Source organism: Vitis riparia, chromosome 3 (genome assembly GCF_004353265.1).
Source record: "Vitis riparia cultivar Riparia Gloire de Montpellier isolate 1030 chromosome 3, EGFV_Vit.rip_1.0, whole genome shotgun sequence".
In the NCBI taxonomy this organism is placed as follows: Eukaryota; Viridiplantae; Streptophyta; class Magnoliopsida; order Vitales; family Vitaceae; genus Vitis; species Vitis riparia.
Genome location: NC_048433.1, coordinates 6786985 through 6809538, shown reverse-complemented (window position 1 = coordinate 6809538; position 22554 = coordinate 6786985). Strand labels below are relative to the sequence as shown.

General features: G+C 30.6%; 1 protein-coding gene across 1 annotated transcript; it reads right to left on the bottom strand.

Annotated features, from left to right (window-relative positions):
- Positions 1 to 7460: 7460 nt before the first annotated feature.
- Positions 7461 to 15450, bottom strand: LOC117911861 (zinc finger protein-like 1). The gene is made up of 9 exons (XM_034826285.1): positions 15188 to 15450; positions 14769 to 14849; positions 13774 to 13894; positions 13565 to 13659; positions 11740 to 11811; positions 9308 to 9607; positions 9010 to 9121; positions 8428 to 8614; positions 7461 to 7851 (listed from the first exon to the last, which is right to left on the bottom strand). Exons 1-9 carry the CDS (start codon positions 15209 to 15211, stop codon positions 7764 to 7766), a joined length of 1080 nt encoding a protein of 359 aa, XP_034682176.1. The 5' UTR covers positions 15212 to 15450; the 3' UTR covers positions 7461 to 7763.
- Positions 15451 to 22554: the final 7104 nt, after the last annotated feature.

Genomic DNA, 22554 nt, shown 5'->3' with positions numbered 1-22554 from the left:
CCGGATATGTTGTCCAAGTCATTGACTAAAGTAAGCCAGCCTTGTTACGTCATTCCGACAGCTTGACACAGCCCACGTTCCGCCGCCTGCAAAGCGAAAGGACATGAATGATGGCAAGTCACCTCCCACGATCTCTGACAACCGTCTGAAATGTGATGATGACCCTGCCACCACCTAGAGGCATCATAACGAGCCAAAAAGTCTTCCCACCATTAAAGAGGGAGGCAGATCTTCTGATACTATATAAAAGGACATTCACACAAGGAGGAAGGTAAGCTGACTATCCTTGGAAAAGCCTGATAGCTTAATCTCTTGAGCCATGGCTAACAAAACCATCGGAGGGTGTGTCCGGACATCCTGTCCGGACATCTTTTGCAGGGAAGACTGAACCAGAACTCAATCTTGGTTGAAAGCGTGCGTCCACTTGGCAACTACGTGAATCATTGGGACACAAGGCATCAACAGTCATGGGTCTCTCTCCATGTTTGGATAAGAGCGTTAGCCATGGCCCAAGAAATTTATGGTCGGTCCAACCTCATGTGATGACCTCAAATAAGGTTGGGTGATGGCTTTATTGACAAATGGACTTTCGTCATGCTTCTGCATTAAAATTTTAGTATATAAACTAAAAATTATCATCTTTTGTAAAAAAATTATTTTGATTTATACAAGAAATTTTTTCATAATAAATAAAACTTTTATAATATTAGTATTGCCTTTTAAAAATTATTACTTTGATTTTACCTTCGATTTCCAACTAAGACCAAAATTAAGAAATTATCCCAAATGAGAGACTTGAATAATCTAAAGCTATGTTTAGTTCCCAAAAAGTTTGAAGGAAAATATAACGGAAAGAAAATAGTGAGAGAAAGTTAAAAAAAAAATGAAAGAAAATTAAAAATAAATTTAAAATCAATAAATTATTTTGATATATTACTTGAGACTTTTTTTATTTATTTAACTCTTCTATATAAAAATTAAATAATTTAAATGTATAAAAAATTTTAATAATTTTAATTATATTTGATTTTCTTCTTATTCTCCATATCAAAACGAAACATAAGAAAACTATTTTCTTTTAACTTTTTTTTTTCTAATATTTTATGAGAACAACATAGCTTAAATATTGAAATTAACGGAAAATAAAATTAAGCTAGAAATCATGTCACTTTGAAATTTGAATGTTGGGTACTTAACCAAAGGACTTGCCTTATAAAATAAAATCAAAATAATTTACCAAGAAAGTTGGTGACACACTCCTGCATTCATTTTAGGGTATGGCCCACAATAGAGATTTTCAATCCCTTATATATATATATATATATATATTTTCCTCCACAAGATTTTTTTAATTATTATTATTATTATTATTAAATGAGAGGAAGAGAAGAAAAAGTCGCTACTAACTCTTTATGGAATGGACGAGTCTTATCATGTTGAAGAAGAACTAAAAAAAATATCACATTGGTGTTATTATTGATACTAATTTATTTAATTTTCCCTAAATATTGAAATTTTCAAAAAAAAAAAAAAAAAGGTGTCATTGAGTGATCAATTTATAAAGACAGCTATTGTCAAAATAATATTATTATTATCAAGACGGATTGTGACATAAATTTGAACAATAATTTAATTAATTAATAGGAGAATTATGTTTTAGGGGTAGATGAGCCCCAAATTAACAAAAGGTCGGTGTAACTCTTCAAATTAAGCTCAAGACTCAATGAAAATATGAAAATTGAGTTGAAGGATATTATCTTTCAGTATTTCCAAAAATGACATTTGTTGATTTTGAAAAAAAAATTAATATTTTTGAAAAATACTTTTATTTAATTTAATATTTTTTAAGAATATTTTTTATTTAATTTAATATTTTTAAAAAATACTTTTATGTAATTTAATATTTTTTAAAAATACTTTTATTTAGTTTAATATTTTTTTAAAATAAATTTATTTAATTTAATATTTAAAAAAATTATTTAATTTAATATTTTTTTAAATAGTTTTATTTAATTTAATATTTTTGAAAAAAAAATTATTTAATTTAATATTTTTGAAAAAAAAATTTATTTAATATTTTTTAAAACCACTTTTATTTAATTTAGTATTTTTGAAAAAAAAAATTATTGAAAAAAATTTATTTAACTTAATTTTATAAAATATTTTATATGTGTTCTTAAAGGGTATATTTGTCCGTTACTATTTCATATCCTTCAACTCAATTTGAAGAGTTATATGGACATTTTGTTAATTTGGGGGCCCATCTACCCCTAAAACATAATTCTCCCTTAATTAATTGTTGATTACAATAAATTCCTTTTATTAATTAATTAAAGGAAGGGATCTATCAATACGAAAATCTCTTCTTCTTTTTTAATTATTATTATTGATTACAATAAATTCATAATATCTCATAGTGTTTTTACGATAATATCAAACAAAATACTCAAACAAAGCATTAGAAGTAAAATTCAATTTGGATTGGTTGATCCTATGAAACTCAAAATCAATAATTTCTTACCAATATTTCTCTTTGATCCTTCTTAATTTGAAGGATAATTTATGGAATTGTTCTCGTTTGTTTAAAAAAAAAACTCATTTTTGTTAAATTTGCCTTACAATATGATCACATCGAGCCTCTAATTTAATATAGAGTTGAAGTTTTAATTAATATATAAGGTTGTATGAAGATACCTCACTTTATTTATTAAATTCTAAAAAAAAAAAAAAACTTTTCTAAATCATGCCATCATTGAAATGCAAGCTTGAGATGTCTTTGAGATCTTATCAATCAATTCGTAAACTTATATATATAAACACGAGAGAGATCTTTGAACAGATTGAAAAAGTAGGTGGTTGAAGAAAAAAAAAAGTTCAATTATAAAAAACCAATTGACATTTTCAAAACCCTAATATATTTTAAGCCTTTGACTATATATTATTTTCTATAATCTAATTTCATATATAAATTATAGTTATGTCAAGGCTAAGATAGTGGTTATTGTGAAACTTTATAGTACTCATGAAACTACCAATCCTTTAAATTTTCAACCATGGGTATACTTGAATAGCATTTTATCTGTTGTATGACTTTGAAGTTCAAACATCTTCGAGTTCGATGGTAGGATGATATGAAAACACATATATGACAATGTACTATCATTTAAAAGTGTAATTTAGTTTAGATTGATTTATGAAAAACTCACAATCAACAACTTCATCTTGTTTATATAACACCTAGTTTGATTACCGAAGTAGCTCATGATGAATTTGAAAGATAATTTAATTAATAGCATCATTCCCATTTGTTTACAAGAACCTGATTTTGGTTAATCCCGCCTTATATAATATGGTCACGTCAAGCCTCTAATTTAATATAGAGTTGAGGGTTTAATTTAATGTGAGCTTATGTCTCTACTTTAATGGAAGGTACTTCTTTATTTGATTTATTAAATTCTAAAGGAAACTTTCTAAATAGTTTCATACAAACAAGGTAATTTGTGGATCATTTGAGGTAAACCATCCCTTATTGGGATGAGAATTGGAAGATACTAAGTGTGGGATGGGTTTGGGCCAAATTTTAAAACCTAAATCAAGTTCTAGCCAAAGAAGGGTTCTGTGTCAACTTGTCCCGAATAAGTGTGAATCAACTAAAATATCCCTCAAATATTAAAAAAAATGCAAAAAAGTTTCCTTCTCATTAATAGTTGTTTCTTCTACTCCTATCATTCATTTTGCCCAAATTCCTTTTGCCCTAAAACCATAACGCAAAGTTAATGCTCTCTCATTTGTACTTTTCCCATTTTATTTTGCCCTAAAATCATACCATAGATGACAATTTGTCTTATTTATACTTGATTTCTTTACTAAAAGGTTTGCTCGCTCTAACTTATAAGTAAGGGTTGTCTCAAATTTTTTTTTTTTTTTTTTTATTTGGTTTCTATACGATAGAGGCAAATACTCATGAACGCTAAGATCAATACTAAACCATTGATGGCTTTTGTATGAGAAAGCATGCAAAAATTAATGAAGATGTTTTCTAAGGTTTAGAAATTAAAAATACTTCAAACTGAAAGCCATTGTGCATAAAATAAAAACATGACCCTAAAAGAACTAGACTAGATATAAAAGGAGATAACAAAGGATGAGAACATATGAGGAGTCTATTTCTATCAATTTTGAGTCCATGAGTATAGAGGTTTAACGTAATATTAATCGAATAAAGCTAATATTTATCCTCCTTATATCATGAGTTGTGGTTAGTTTTCTTCAAATAATGGGATGGATTCAAGTTTAAATTATGATGAATATGGTATATTTAGCTAACCTGCTACACAAATGTCATATGGTGATTCAAATCAAACGGAAGGACGTTTTCAAACAAACATATAAATAAACTTGGCTTTCAAATATATTTCATCATAAAAGATGCTACCCCATTACATAAAAACAAATGAGGGATTGGTCTTTAATAATACTATATTAATCTTAATCATCCAATTTGAGTGCATGTACGATTAGGGGTAGAAATACGATGAAAATGATAAGAGATGTGAATCATAGTTACATATGGAAGAGAAAAATATAGAGTTTGTTTTGTAATGTTTTTCAAAGTATTTTTCAATTATTTGTCAAAACAAAATTTTGTTTGATAACTCAAATATGAAAAATAGTTTTTCCATATGTTCTTCGTAGAAGCCATGTACAATTACATACAATACAAAAGTTTCAAATCTATATGTTTTATATGTCTATAATTATTTCCTAAAACATTCTATAATAAATATATGGAAACATGCCAATTTTTTTTAAAAAAAAAATAATCATGTATGTTTTCGAAACAAATTCTCAGCAAATTATTTTCAATCAAGAATTTATTAAATATGTTTTTTAAGTTAAAAAAATTATTTTAATTCTAAATAACAAAACTATTTAGCCTACCTAACCAATAACAAATATATATATATTGTTTTTATAGAACATATTTTAGTTATTTTTAATCATTTTCACTTATTTATTAAAGACTACTTTAAAAAATAATTATACAAATATAGAAAATGTTTAAAAATAAAGTATTTCAAATAAAAGTAAGAATATTTCAAATTTTCAAATAGACTTTTATTCAATAAAACATTATAAAATAGATATGAAAAACAATTCTCATTAATTACTTTTTAGAATTATTTTAAAAAATACTTTTCAAACCCAACCTTTTCCCCCCCTAACTTTTTAGCACACATAAAATTAAATAGCAAAAACATGATTAACTATCTATAATAAAATAAATCCCAATTAATCTAAAGCAATTTGCAAGCTTGCATTCCTAATTCCACTACTTCAAAATCACTTTCAAATTTGAATATGGTTGGGTACTTAAGACAATGGCTCACCTTATAAACAAACAAAATAATTTTGTTAGGAGTTGGTGGCTTGCTCGCGCATTCATCTAAGTAAGAGGCCACGATACACACTCTCCACCCTTCAATTTTTTTTCAATAAGATCAATTTGAATAAGTATTTGTTATTATTAAATGTAAGGAGCATCAATCTCTAGACTGACCAAGAATAGTAGTCACCATGAACCCTTTATGGCATAGAGGAGGCAAGATCTTCAATAAAAATCACAAAAATGTCCAAATCATTGTCATTATTGATATTAAATTATTCATTAATTAGCTCAATTTTTCATTTATTTAAATTTTTTTCCTTCATGAATAAATTTTCAAAGAGGTGACAATAAGTGACCAATTTACTTACACAAATATTTTAACAATAATAATTTTAACACAAATTGTTGCATTTGATTAAAAAAAATAGCAGTCTATTAGTACGAATGTCTTTTTTCTCGTGATAAGTAAAATAAAATTTCAAATATTTCATAAAATGTTTTTGTGACAAAGGATTTATCATTTAATCATTTCAACTACGAGGGTTATTAGTTTCTTGGTTGTTAGAGTTGTATCAAAACAAACATCTAATAAAAGTATTAGCATTTAGAAATGCAATTCGATTCAGATTATATCATAACAAACTCACAATAAAAATAAAATAAAATAAAATAAAAATCATCTTATTTTTATAAGATATTTCTTCTTAATCCTTCTAACTTCGCTATCCAACTAAGTTACAATAGATTAGAAAGATAGTTTCATGATCATTCTTACTTTTTTTTATAAGATCCCTATTTTAGTTCATTGCACTTTATACCATCATCACATCAAGTCCCCAATTTAATATATTGAAGCATTAATTTATTGTGTGATTATGCATCTATTTTATTGTAAATGACATCTTTGATTTGATTTCTTTACTTCTAAAAGGAACATCGTTGAAAAAGAAAGTTCAAGTTGTCTTCAAGATCTTATCAATCAATACCTAAATTCAAATATACGTAGTACATGTATACAATAAAAAATGATTTTCAAATAAGATTAGAGTATTAAGTTGTTGAAAAAAATATTTGTCAATTATAAAGTATCAATTGGTCCAAACTCTAATATATTCATTATGAACTATTATTTATGTGTAATTTTTATTTATAAATTATAGATAAATCAGGGTGTTTCTACAAATTTCTAAGATAATTAGTGGCTATCATGAATTTCATGGTATTGTAAAACTATCAAACCTTCAAATTTTCCCCCTTTGAAAACTATTTTACCTATTAATTTTTAGTGACGAAGGTCAAAATTCAAACATTAGACATCTTACCATCTACAATATACTCTCATTGTTTCATAAGATGGCACTAAGGGCTTAAATGTTATATGGTAAAAATTATCTTCTCCTTATTCCAGAAAGGAGCTTTCGATTATGTCACCTTTTACATTCTCTTTTCCTTAAATAAAGTTTCAGACATAAAAGATCGACGCAATCTCTACTAAATTTTTTCAGGTGTACTTTCCATATAAGAAAGGATCTTGACTTCTAACGCGGTTTCTTCTGGTTTCCTTTTGGGCCCCCAAAGTCAGCAGTAGATGTCACCATTCTGAAAAGATTTGTATTTTGTACCAAAGGCTGTCAGAATTTTGTCATTCCCCTCTATTCCAAAGTCTAGCGGTTGATGCCCTTAGTGCTTCTTGCATGGGCAAAAGCATAAATAGTTATAAAAAAAAAAAAAACCTATCATTTTATTCTACGAATTGTTTGTTACTCCTTTTTCACCAGAACTATCTCATAGATCTCTGAGAGATAACCCCACATAATCTCTCAGAAACTAAACAATAAGGACGAGACTCATTTAGAACTGAGTTGGTAAAGCTCTAATTGTTGTTTTTGTTTCTGTATTCCTAATTTATCCATTAGGTCAGTCTGGTTGGCTCTCTGTGCCTAGTTTTGGTGCAGTAACTATATTTCGATTCATGCTCTTTTGCCAAGGGTTTCGTGATTGGACGTTGAACCCATTTCATATGTTGCAAGCTTATTGACTGGAAATAGATAATTACAAGCACACCCAGTTCTGAGAAAGTGTCTTGCCTCAAACCTGATTCTCCAATTCAACAGCACAAAATGGTAAGCAGAAAAGAAAGGAAGATTGAAGAGTGAAGATTGTGTAACATTATGCTCCAGCAGACAGTGAAATGAAAATTCACAAGGATTATGTATTTGTGTGATTCACTGAAACAAGCAACGTATCCATGAGAGGCAGGAACTGAACAAAAACAAGAAGCAGCAGAACCACCAGGCACTGCAGCACAGACAATCTGCATGTTAAGTGAAATAAAAATTGTCACCCAAATTTCAATACAACCTTGTATGATAAATCACTGCTGCTCATCATCAGGCATCTCTTTTCCCAAACCACGTTGTGCAAGTCTGTAGTACAGAATACCCATAGTTGCCATGCATGCCCTGCGCACGATTATGGAATATTTACATCAGTTAATATAGTTTTGTTCTTTTTTGTTCCCAATTTTACTGTTTGCTTGTGTTGGGACTTTAATGATAGTAATGACTATGACCACCATATCAGTATCAAGGTGGAAGACCTTTTATGTACTCCAATAAGGGCATCCATTAAGTCATACAGGGCAATATCCACACTAAGATGATCCCATCATCTACTCATGAGAAATCGATATGGCTACCAGTAAAAAGATGTGTCTTAGTTGAAACCATCCTATTGAGAGGATTTTAAACTGCATCAAACTTTGATCCTATACATGTTCATCCACCATAGTGTGCCAAAATCTGTGTCATCCTAGAGTAGTCCCTCATCTAGCCTATTTACCATGGAAACAGAGCCTTGAACCACTTGATCTAGTTGTTAAACATTCATATCTTGCCTTTTGTTTTTCTTTTTCGTGTCCCTCTTCTGTTCCTCCAATTTTTCTTGTTCCTTTTTTCAAGCTATTCTCATTTCAGGAAAAACAAAAATATAAATTGCAAAGAAGAAAGTGAAAAAAGAGATGAGTGAGTTGACATTACATTATTGCTATGATAAGAAGGACTTTTCTTGGATCCATCCGAGAAGATCTCTGATGCCGTGGACGAGATTCCAGGACATCATCTGCATTTGATGCATCTTTCCGTGAAGGTGCAGTCACTGGTAAAGTTGGCAGTGCAGAAGACCAGAAAGGCAGCAATGCTCTAAGAAACTTGTGGTGGAAAGGACCTGCAATTGAAATTCCCATTAGTTTAAATTCAAATTTTGCATTCAATCAGCAGAGTTGCAAGAAATGACAGCAAAAGCATGCATTAAACAAGATTAAATAAGAACACAGTAAAAATGGATTAAGAAACACCCTCAATTATTTTCTTTGATACGTTGGAATAAACAAAAAAATGAAAACAGAAAAAATGGATTAAAAAACACCTTCTCTCTCTTTTTTTTCTTTCATTTTTTTATTTTTTATTTTATATCAGGGTTAACACCAGGAAGATATGAAATAATTTTGATTAGTTCAAGATTGCTTCATTCTAATGGAAGCTCTGGCAAAATCTGTCCTCAAGGTGGTCATATAATTAAGTCCTAGCAGTTGCAAAACATGCTAAAAATTTTATACCCACCCCTTCGAGTGTACTTCTTATGCGTCCCATCTTCATCATCATCAGCATAATAAGAGATTTCGGAGTTTTGCCTTTCAACATATAATCCACTCTTTCGCGTTGTAGCACCAGGCTGTGTTGCAAAACAATAATCAAATCAGATTTGTACAAGACAACAAGTTAAAAACATATATGAAAAAGCACATCAAATGTGCACACCCATACTCTTTTTCATCAAATTGGCACATATATGCAATCAGAGAATGATTTGAATAGTATATAATCTAGATGCCATATTTTAACAGCAAAATCGTCTTACACCAGAGGGACTTGTGCTTTTCATAAAATTTGTCTCATGATTAGAGATCTGCGCATTCCCTGCTGAGCTAGGACCATCTATTTCCACAATATCTGATACGGAAAGTTTAGAAGGGCCAGTTCCATTGGCAGATGAGTAACCATCAGTAAAGTTTGTTTCATCCTTTGCTATTGAGGGTGATGAGCTTGTAGCAGAGACATGCATCAGAGGATCTGAGGCAAAAGCAGGAGGAGGACTACGAGATTCCACTGCTGGTAATGAAACTGGATGATTTCCAAATAAGTTCTTTTCCATGCCAGTCTGCACATAAGAGCAAACCAGAGTTATCCAAAAGCAGGGAGTTTAGCAAGATCAACAAGGTCAGCTCTCCTGCAAAGGAACCTTCTACTTATTTAATACACCACAGAGTTCCCCAGCTTATTATCCTGCTACATATTTTAGCCACATATTTATAATTTGTAGCATTGCTATAACAGTTGATTTGAAATAGTGATCCACAAACAATGACTACAGTATATGGATCTATCATGTAGTCCCACATGCACTCTCCCATTTTAAAATTACACAGAACCATTAGAAGCAACAGAGATCAGCCCTTGGTTTGCAAATATCATCTCGAAAATTAAAAGAAAGAAGAAGAGGAGAATAAGAGCCAAAGTCATACTAAATCTAAAACCCCAAAACAGGGGATATACCAGTGAGCTTCAATCAACTTTAGATTAATCTCAGCAACCCAATAGGGCAAAATTTCATACAAGGAGTCCACAACATTCTCCCAAAATCACAAGTGAGCAAAATGTTGCCAATCAATTTTGAAAGAAGTTCTTATACCAAGGTTTTAAAGTCCAGCAAAGTAGCCAACCAAAATGATCAGCAGAGACTCCAAAGATATGACAACCAGCTTCACCTTCCCACATTGAAGGATATGAAGATATTGGAAGATTTACACCACTTAAATACGATAATCAAGACTCTCAAAATTTCTTCTTCTACTGGTGAAGAAAACTTGACATTAAAAAACTGTATGATTCCACATTGAAATTTTTTCCACTGCTAAATGAAGAAATCTTGATGTTTGCAAGCAGCTTCATGATGCACATACAACTCACAAACAAACAAGAAATATGATGTGAAATCCATAATATCAACTACAATAAAAAATTCTAAGACCCTAACCAACTTTCATGACAGCACCTAGATTTTTATAGGAACATTTGGACCATAGATGCACCATTGGGCAACATATCATCTTAGAGATTTGGTTAAATTAACAGAATTTTTAACACGTTGATATTTTGATATATTTCAATAACCAACTATCAGAGTCCCCTCAAAAGGCCTTCAGCCCATGGATATCCTTTTACTTCCCCCTAGTTTAATGACAAAATGATGCCTTGGAAACCTAGTCATACAACCATGCATGTTGGAATGCTAAGCATGTAGCTAGTAGGGAAACCCATGGAGAAGAATTCAAAAATGGATGTGCTTCCATAAATTAGAACTTATGTCACATAGACACTGCAAAGTATGAGAATCACACATGTCAAATATTGACAATGGTTTGGATATGGAATGTGGTATCCCACATTGGACAGGGGAAAATGTTTTTGCCCTCTATATATATATATGAGCTCCTCTTAATCTTGTAAACAAGTTTTAATGCCATGAGGGATGTTTGGGCCCATAGTGAACAACATCTACACAGTTTGGAGCAGGTTGTGATGTATCAAAGCTGATCCCCAACCCAGGTGCAGGGGTTTGTTTGGCTTCATAAGGGGTGCTTATTTATTCAACCCTGCAATCCCGTGGGACACACAACAAGGACATTGTGTCTTGTGGGGGGGGGGGGGGGGGGCGGGGGGCTTGGGGTTAGGGAAAAAAGTTCTTAGCACTATATATGTATGGGCTCCTTTTAATCCCATAGATGCATTTGAAAGTTGTGAGAGCCCTTTAAGCCCGGAGCAAACAATATCTACACATTTGGGAGCCAGCCGTCACATGGAATATGTGTCTGACTTGCCCAATGACAAATATGGATCCGATAATGATGCCAAACAAAGATAAAAAAACGAATTTGGCAATTCCAAATTCCTTGCAAGTAAACTTAGCCTCAAGTTGGAGGATGTTCTTAGTCATACAATTCAATTTGACAATGTACTCGTGTCCTAAGATCTAGGAATTAAATCTATCTAACACTTAGCGGATAGGCAAAACAAAGAGTGCCTAAAAAGGGAGGCAACCCAAAGTAGCACCTGTTGGCATTACAAGTTACAACTCAACACGCATAATGCATTCTAATACAATGCTAAAGAAGTTCAGCAGGTCAATAGAACAGTAATTGTACAAATAAAGAAACAGTAAATAGTGATTGTCACATTTCATTAAAGCGAGAACATGTTTACAATAATCTAGGAATGTGGCATGGACTTTACCTGCATGATAGCTTCCTTCAATTTTGAATGAAGACGTGACCCTGAATCTCTAATGCTTTTAGGGGGCCATATCTACACAAACAAAGCATCATCAGAAATGAATTAGACCTAAAACCAGCATGGAAGGAACAAAGGTCTAAAATAACACCATAAAGACTTGTCAATCTACCGATTAAACCCAAAAGCTTAAGTTGTGAGTTGATGAGCCAACAATGTATGTCCAACTAACAAATCTCTTGCATGAAGCCTCCTCTTGTTTGTGAATGGGTGAAATCAATGAGGGATAATATATAGGCAATGGGGTTCACATGAAAACTTTGATACCATGCCAAGTTACTAGTGTTTAACTTAACAGTTTAAATTGTTAAGTAACAAGTCAACAATGTATACCTGACAAATATTTCCGTTAAAGTCTTAACATTGACAAAGCCAAAATGGTCAACATAATTTGTTGAAAATTGACAAAAGGCCGGAAGGAGGTAGCATGATTGAGTGTTTACTATTTTGCAAAATTCAGAACACATCTTGTTGTAGATAATGATCCATTAGGAGGAATGGCATTAAGCATTTAGAGATCACAAGATAAATTTTAATTGCTTTCACTTTTCATATGCAACTAGCCCTTAAGTGATGGACAGGAACCTTGTAATAAACAATAATAATAATAATAATAACAATAATTGTCGTAGTAGTAGTAAAACATAATAACGTAAAAACATCTTTGGTGAATATTTGATCATCAAAAGGGCTATTATTATCAGATTAACATTTTTCTTGAAGAGATGAAACAGACCAACACACAAAATTTTAGCCCTGTCAAAGTCATTTTTTATATAAAAGGGCAAAGATGGTCTAGAATAAAATAATTACTTGCAGAAAAAATCACTTCCCATAGAAGTTGATGAGGAATGAAAAATATATAATCAGAGAGAAACTTTAAATGTTTCTTTCTTTAGCACTAAAGAAAAAGTTATCGTTCCAATACAAGAATTATATGTATGAGAAAGAGAGATAGATTTAATGGGACTACTTCCCTAATATAACAAACTAAGAGAAAGAGGGGTAATAGATAAATTAATGGGAATCAACAGTGTAGGAGGGTTACTCAGAACTAATTAATTAAAAAACTAAAAATTTGAAAATATTTCACTACCAACAGACAAGTAGCCAGTAAATATCAAGGATGTCTAAATGACGCCAGAGACAGACCAGAAATCACTCAAATTACTTAGAATCCCAGTGTCACATTGGACTGCAGCGGGACAGTCATAAACTAATTATCCACTGAGAGACTTTTGAGCCACTCCAAACAGTAGTAAAATCTTCAAGAATTGAGCCTCTTTCAATTCTAAATTAACCAAAAATTTTAGCTTCTAGGAGTTCTAAATTAACCAGAACCTAGAGCTTCAGTAAGAGCATTTACATTAATGCAAGAGACTCACTGCAGTGAAGCAGAGTCCTTCAACAATTGATTCGCCAATAGGAAACCACTTTGCCTTGTTTGATTTTGTATCTCGGTGTTATGCAGTAGTTGCCCATGTTAATCTGCTGCTCATATGCATCTTTTAGACCTTTCAGTTCTTTATCTTTAAAAACACATTCAGTAGTATAAAACTAATTAATTTTTAAACAAAAGAGAGAGAGAGAGAAGAAAGGTAACAACACATTGTGAAATTTTAAAAAATGCTTGTTATTACTAATTTTTTCTCCAAGAATACTAGCAACTGCTACCACTTCCAGCCATGATTTATTAATTAAGAAGGAAAAAAAATGAAATCAACCAAAGTAGATAAAATTATGGATAACTTCTAAAGGCAATACTTACCGAAGTGGAACATGCAGGACATGCATATCCAGCTGGTGCAGTGTGCGGAGGAAAACTTTTAATATGTGAAACCAAACAATTTGTGTGTATGATATCTAAAATAAGCCAAAAAGAAAATATTAAGTTATGCAGAATGACAATAATAGGCTTTCTTTCAAAGAGAAAAATTGCATATAGGAGGCAATGACTAAATCAAACAGAGCACATACGCAAGCAGCCTAATCGAGTCGTTTGAGAATCCGTCCCCTCTTGGAGTGCCGCTTGACAAAGACAACATGTTGGAGGCCAATCATACTCTGCATCTATCACCCATTCTGAGTACGTACGGACCTAGGATAAATGTCAAGATAAATTCAGCATGGTGCCTGAAATTGCTGCGACCACCATATGGACAACAAGAACTATTTTGGTTGCATGAATATATGGATGCAGCAGATGCACAGACACACAAAAGGGAAAATAGCAGTCATGTATTAACACTGCTACATGGATCCAGATGCAGGTGAATGCAACTCAGAGTTTTCCACAAATTATTACCCTTATAAACCTATTCTCTATTATGTTAATTAACACTTGACAGAAACAGTTACAGCTTCAAGTCAATCTATCTAAGCAGTTTAATTTAATACCCAAAAATAAATAAATATGTAAAATAAAGCAAGACCAAAAAAGTCTTCCTAATACCCTATTAAATCATATCTAAGGTGAATGAAATTCATTAAAAAAAATCATTAAAAACATTGGGATGAGAATTTCTCAGGTGAAATTAGTTGAGTTTCTACAAATTTATTAGCCCAAAAAAGAAATCAAGGTTGTTCAAGGAGCCCACTAGAATATAAAACCAACTTACATCATCAAAAAAGGCAAATACCATTCAATAGAATAATAAGAGACATGCAATCAAACTGAGCCAACCACTGTTCATCCATCCTCATGATCATGTACTCTTTCTCAAAATAACAAACAACAGTTCCCATAATCTCAACAAAAAATCCCAGTGTAGTATTTCATTCTGAGACCAAAAACTCTTCTTAGCAAACTCCAAAACAATAGATTAACCAAACTACAAATTTTTGCAACACGCACAAAATTCAAATGGTGGTAAATGATGGAAAGAGACATAAAACATAATCCAAACAAATGCTTGCGAAAATCCGCAGCACATAAAACATAAGTCAAACAAGCAAAAATCCAATATCCGTACCACGCATATTTGGTGCTCAGGAAAACAGATGCATTCTCCACAAACCGGGACCTTGTGCACGAAACAGTACAACTTGGTTGCCTGAAACGCAAAACCTCCTCACATGTCAGTCTTCAAAGTTGCAGTTTAAACCCAAATTTCGAATTAACTCCAAACAACAACACCAAAAGCTAAATTACATCACACCAAGCTACACAAACAGCATAGACCAATCACAATTTACAAATTTCAATAAATCTAGAACCGAACACCAATCCAAACAGTCCAAAAAACCCAAAACTCGGAGATCGCCGAGACAATCAGATCTGAAACCCACACCACCAAAAGCAATCACGCATTTCAACACCACAACAGAAAACACAAAATTCATACGAGTTTCAATCAATCATCAATTGATGCAGGGATACATGGATGTGTACCTTTCGGCATTTGCAGACCACCATCGCATTTAGTGCAGAGCGAGGAAGTGGAGGGGATTAACGGATCAGAAACGCGTAGAAGAGTGAATTGGAAAAGAAAACGGAAATTGAGATGGAAATTGAAGAGAAAAAATGTAGGGTTTGAAGAGAGTGGGATCTGTGAGGAAGAAAGGGAATGGGCTTATAGAGCTGTGTGTGAGTAAACACCAAATGCCCTCATTGGGTTCGCCGTTTTGGGTTTGTAGAAATTAGAATGTAAAGAAAGTAGATCCGTTTCCGTTCTCGTCAGATTTTCATAGACGGAAATAATCATCTCCTATCTATACATGTACATTCATACATATATATATATATATATATATAGCTAAGCTCCAAAATAAAAAAAATGAAAAAGATAGAAAAAATATTTGATGAAATTTTAAATCTTTATAAGATTTAGATACATTTAATTGAAACTTTAAAAGAAGTTAATAAAATTAACCTATTAAATTTTTTCTAAGCAGTTTTTAAAATCATTTATTTTTTAATATTAGTCTCGAAGATTATTATTATTGATAAAAAATAAACCCTTAAAGTTGTTAATTCATTAAAAAGGTTACTTATACTTGTTAGAAAAATATTAAAATGATATGTTTATTATAATTATAAAATATTTTTTCTTTGAATTGGTATATGAATTTACTATTAATTATAAAAATCAGGTTTTAAATTAATTTTAATTATATTTAATATTTTCACTTTTTTATGGTAAACCAAGAACATGGAAAATCATTTTTTTCTTAATTATTTTTCTTTTTATTAGTGTGTCTCTAGAATCAAACATATAGTAAATTTCTTTCCTCAAATCCTTTCAAATACTCTCTCTCTCTCTCTCTCTCTCCTAGTAATAATTGGTATTTTCACTAGACCACCATGTTGCCTTCTTGGATAGCAACATAAGGGAGTATTAGACATGATATAAGATTAGCTCCATTGCCTACTCTAAAAAAATTCAATTGTTTTGCTTATAATTAGGTTTAATAAGGTTGCAACTTGGGCAAGTTGGTTAGATTGATGGTTAATCCAAACTTATCCCAAATTAAGAAATAATCAACATAAACTCAATCATATTTTATTTCTAACTTAAGATATTCAACCTAAATCGGATCGCAACTCATTTTTTAAAACTTTGGTTGAGTTCATATTGTTCAAGTTAGGTTCAAGTTTATTATATTAGACTCAAGTTGAATTTAGGTTGATGAAGTTGCATAATTCAAAATCCATCTATAATAATTAAAAAAAAAAAATTGTATTTATATGAAAATTTAAATAGTAAATAGGACAAATATTCAAGATAGCTACCAAAAAAATATAAATTTATATATTTTTTTTAAATTGAAAAAGTATATAATATAATATAATATAATTTTTTTTCTTAAAAACATAAAGAAAAATTAATATTATTATATAAAATAATATATATTATAAATATTATAAAACACATTAAATCTAGTTCAGTTTAAGTTCTAATTATTTGAACCTTGGTCAAAACCTAACCCAAATTGAATTCGACTTGAAAAATTTTAACTCAAACCCAACCAAAATATTGAAAATGATTGTCCAAACTCATCCAAACATCAAGTTGGATCAAATGAACTCACTCAAGTTACACTTCTACTTCCCATAACTTATCTACCCGGGGATTACAATATTCCATTTATCAATTATTTTTATTGTATTGATTTAGTTTGTTAATTATTTGAGTTATATCACAATGGTCTAACCAAAGTATTTGAAACGAGTATTGTCATCTTGGTCTTTTTCCTTAAAAACAAATTTTTAGGTGGTGCTATATATACACAATTATTTTTAATAATTTTATTATATATTTTTAATTAGTGTTAGATTTAATAAAAAGTTGCTAATGAGAGTTAGGTACAAAGAAAAGTGAATAAGACATGAATGAAAGGTATATATATATATATATATATATATATATATATATATATTTGGTTATTTTTTATTTACTATATTTTTCATATACTAATGAAAAATGTAATCTTCAATGGCAAATATCAACACTAGAAAATAGCAAAGGTGACTTTACAACTAATATTTTTCATACTATTTACTCATGGGCAATTCAACATGTATGACAATTGAAGTGTCTTGTGAGACATCCAATAGATAGTAGGATGCCTTGGATTGGGAAACAAGCTCCATCCTCAATTGTCTCTTCTTGTGTCTCCTGGTTCCAAATCAACTTCAATTGTCACTCGTATGCTTGGTCTATGACAACTAACTGCTTCTTTAAATATAAATATGAGATTACTTAAATAATTTCTTTTAAATTTTATATAAATATGAAGCTTTTATTTAATTTGTTCCTTTTGAAACGATGTCATCAATTTTATGTTGTTTAAATTATTGAAAACCATATGACCTATAAGTCTATAAATAAATAAAGTAAATAGAAATTAACTTCATAAATAAGTTAATCGATGTTAGAATTTGATTTTTTATCCTCATGAAGAATTTGTTCCTCTATGATACAATGATCACTATCTTGTGATAGTAGTGCTTTAAATCAATCAATGATTTGTATTGCCTGCAAAAGCTTAGGTTTTAGATTCTACATATTTGTAACTTATACTTGGAATGAAATGAGAATGACTTGGAATGGAACATTGTACTTAAGAGAATGATGAATGAAAGTAGGGATGGCAACAAGGCGGGCCCCCATCCTAACCCTGTCCGTTTATTCAAAATAATTATCATCCCCATCCTATTTAAAAAATTAAACAGGGCGAGGCAGGTCTAATAAATTTCCATACCCGCCCGGCCTCGCCCATTTAACTTTTTTTTGAATTTTAATTTTTTTTAAAATTTTAATTACATTAAAATAAATCTATTTTATAAATAATTAAATAATTATATTTTTTATAACTTATTTTATTAAAAATATTTTATTATTATTATATATATATATATATATATATATATATATATATATTAAAAATAGTAAAATAAAAAATAAATTAAATTAATTTTAAAGTTTAAATTAAATTAATTTTAAATTTTAAATTAAATTAATTTTATATATAATCGGGGCGGGACAGGGCAATACCTGAACCCGCCCCGGGTTTTAAAAAAAATTCTCAAACCCATTCCAGATCCGTTTATTAAAATTGATCCTCGTCCCATTAGGGGTAGGGCGGGGCAGGTACTCGAAAAAACCTGCCCCATTGCCATCCCTAAATGAAAGTCGAAATTGATAAAATTTCACCTTATTTATAGTTGTAGGTGGTGGCTATTGGAGAGGTCTGGTCTCTATGACACTAGATATATCTATCAGAAAGGTTTTATTTTAAGACATTATAACATTTTTTTTTAAAAAAAACATGATTTTTTAAAATACATGTCCAAACACTTTGAACTCAAATTTTCATTCCCTTGTAAATGCTTTGATTCACTTATAACATTTCTTTTAGTCATTCATAAGGATGACAATGAGATGAATTTTTTTTTGTATCTACTCTACCTGTCCTTAATAGAACGGGTTTAGGATTAAATAAATAGGTTAGGAGAGGATTTGAGATTTTATTTTTTAAAACCCAAGGCAAGTTCAGGGCATGTTTGAGTACTATCTTGTCACCCCACCCTCACTCGTCCTGATTATATATAAAGTTAATTTTAAAAAATAATTTAATTTAATTTTTTTATTTTTCCCATTTTTAATACATATAAAATTTTAATTTTTAATGATATAAGTTTATAAAAAAAATTGTAATATTTTAATTATTTATAAAATAGATTTATTTTTAATGTAATTAAAAAAAATTTAAATTATTTAAATAAATAAAAAACTAAACGGAACAAGGAAGGGCAAGTATGGGAAATCTACACACCCGTCAAACCCTATTTTATTTTATTTTACTAAGGCAAAGACGAGAATTATTTTGAATAAATGAGACAATATCTGGATTGAAGCAACTTGACCCATCCCGAACACACCTCGTTGCCACCCTAGGTCATTCATAACTTATTTATCTCTTTGAAATAAATCTCTAGTCAACTAAGTTGGATTACCATTATGAAGACTTTAATCATCATAGGCTTTAATATCATCCTCCTCAATGAGCAGTTAACTCGATCTTTGGACAAACCTTGAATAAGTGAATACATAAGATTGTCCTTTAATTTGATATTATGAATGAAATTTATTCTATTTGAAAGTAAATATCTCATAGTATTTGTATCTTCAACATATATGTCAAAATTTACCATTATATATATAATTTTATACCTTCCTAATAACTGATTGATTATCACATACTTGTTGATGCCTTGTGTCCCAGGGATCCACGTTGCTGCCAAGTGGACGCACGCTGTCAACCAAGATTGAGTTCTGGCTCAGTTGTCCCTGCAAAATATGTCCGGACACACCCTCCGATAGTTTTGTTAGCCACGGCCCTAGAGATTAAGCTGTCGGCCTTTTTCAGGGATAGCAAACTTACCTTTCTCCCTGTGTGAAGACCCTTTTATATAGTGTCAGAAGCTCTGCCTCCCTCTTTAATGGTACGAAGACTTTTTGGCTCGTCATGATGTCTTTAAGGTGGTGGCAAGGTCATCATCACCCTGCAAGCGGTTGTCAGAGATCGTGGGAGGCGACTTGCCATCGCTCCTATCCTTTCGCTCTTCAGGCGGCGGAACGTGGGCTGTGGCAGGCTGTCGGGGATGACTTAGCAAGGCTTGCTCGCTACAGTCAATGATCCGGACAATGTATCCGGATAGGATATATCATCGCCCGGGCATGATACTTGCTAGTGCCGTGTGCTCCTCCCTAGGGGACCCGGATAGGGGCATGTGCCACGTGTCCTCTTAGGGAGTACAAATAGAGTTACTCCGGATAACGATGCGCGCCACGTGTCATCGGGGGAAGGGGTCCCTACAATACTTACTTGAGGCTCAAGTTTTTAGCCAACATGGTATATACCCTCTTGGAAATTACCCTGCTTCATCTAATGCTATAAAAGTTTTTAAATGTTTTGTTTGCATTATGCATAGGATCTAGTAGTCCTCAGTATAGTTTCATGCACATAACAAGATTCAAGGCCTAGGAAGAAAGTAATTTGGAGTTCAATACAAATTTCATACTAAACTTTGCTGATTATGAAGTTCTTGAAACCATCATTCTTTATATTATACTTTTTCCTCAAGGACTCCATAATTCTTTTATATTGTTTATTGGACTATACACATTATCTAATATATTGTTCAAGCCATTGATGATGTAGTTTTTACACATGAAGTTAGAATGATTCAAAGCTTCCGTAACTATTTATATTTGCACAATACTTTCGTTGTCCTTTGAAACAGGGGCATCTTTATACAAGACCTGAGCAAGATTTGGAGTTGTGAGGTGGAACAACATCATTTTTTTGTTACCACCACTTAAAGTTTGTTCTAATAAACTTCTCTAAAATTTCACCATAGACAATGTGTCAAAATAATCATAATCAAACGATAAAATAGAATTCATCTTAAGATTGTTGTACTAATTATTGAAAACTGTACAAACCAATAAGTGTGTGAATGAATAAAGCAAATAAAAATTAAACTCACAAACAAGGTTGATCGATGTTAGAGTTTGACTCTATATCCTTAAAATGAAGTTACTTTGCCCAAACACTTACAATTTAGTAGCAATTATATTTCAAGATACAACAATTACTTTCTTGTGACGCTTCAAATAGAAAAAAATAAAAAGATAAATCGATCAATAGTTTATACTCTCTACAAAAATTTAATGCTTTGAATATGGCACACTTGTAGCTCGCACTTAACTTCAAATGAAATAGAAGATAACTTGAAATGCAATACTATAGTTGAGAGTTGAGAGAGATGAATGAATATTGGAATGGATGAAATTCCATGGAGGAGAACCTTGGACACGTCTTTTCCCAAAGAACATTTCTTTTGAAAGTAGGTGTACATACAATTTGAACTCAAATTTTCCTTCATTTATAAATGGTTTTAAGTCTTTTTTTTTTTTTTTCAAAAACCATTTTCCAATACTTTATTATAAGAATGACTCTAAAAGATGTTTTTTTTTTTTTTTTTTAATTTCTTAACTATAATCTAATAGAATGAAATGACATCACAACTTGAGCAAGGGGTTGGACCAAATTTGTAACTCAAACCCAATTCAACCTCTAACTTGGACTTATTTTCTCAAGTTTTAATGAGGTGAAACTCAAGTTAATATGATTGTATGTATCAAAATATGTTCAGGTCGGGTTCAAGACACTCCCAATATTTTCTTGCTAAATTTTTTCTCTTTATACCAAAATTTAAATAATAAATCGAATAACATATTACAATAATTACCAAGCAAATAATATAATTACAATTTGACTTTATTTTTCCATTAAAATTCAAAAGCCAAACACAATGAATATTTTTATATAAAATTATAAATATCATAGATTTGTTTTAGGTTAGAGTTGTTCAAACTTTGACTCAATTCTGATACAAATTAAGCTTGAATGGAGAAAAAGAACTCAAGACACAAATATTGGAATCTTTGTTAATTTCAAAGTGAATTAGAAACATGTTCAATTTTGGACCACTTTCAATCATTTTTTTAGCTTTTTAGTGAAAATAATTTATCTTCAAATTTTAAATAATCTGTTTTTAAGTTTTTTGTTCACTTTTTACTTATTTCTTAAATTTTTAATTGAATAGAAAAAAAAATATTTAACTTTTTCTTAATGCTAAAGGTAATCTGTTAATTTTTTTTTTTACTTATTAGTACTTAATGAAAATAAAATATTAAAAAAATAAATTATTTAATACTTAATATTATTAAGTGCAATTTAAAAGTCCTATTTAGAATTAAGTTAAAAAATTTTTAAAATACTAAGTTAATATTTAAATATTAAAATTATTTCTTTTATCAGTTTTTTACTGGTGATGTGACAGCAATAAATGGGGGAGCTTTGACCCAAAATAGTGCGTTTTAAGAAAACATTCCAAAAAATAAAGTTGTTTTCAAAATAATGCCCGATCTAATACGTCTGTGCCACATAAGCTGCTATGTCATAAAACCGTAGTTGGTGACTACGGTTTTATTTTTCTAAAGTGGTTAGAAACCGTAGTTACCAACCACGGTTTTAACTTTAAGTTTAAAGTCGTAGTTGGTGACTACGACTTTGACATTTTTTTAAAATGGTCAAAGCCATAGTCACCAACTGCGGTTTTAACTTTATATATATTTATATATAACTTTAAATTTTTTAATAAAAATATTATATTATTTTGATTTTAAATATACTTATTTCATTATTTTAAAAATAATAATATACGAAATTAAATAATTGATATTT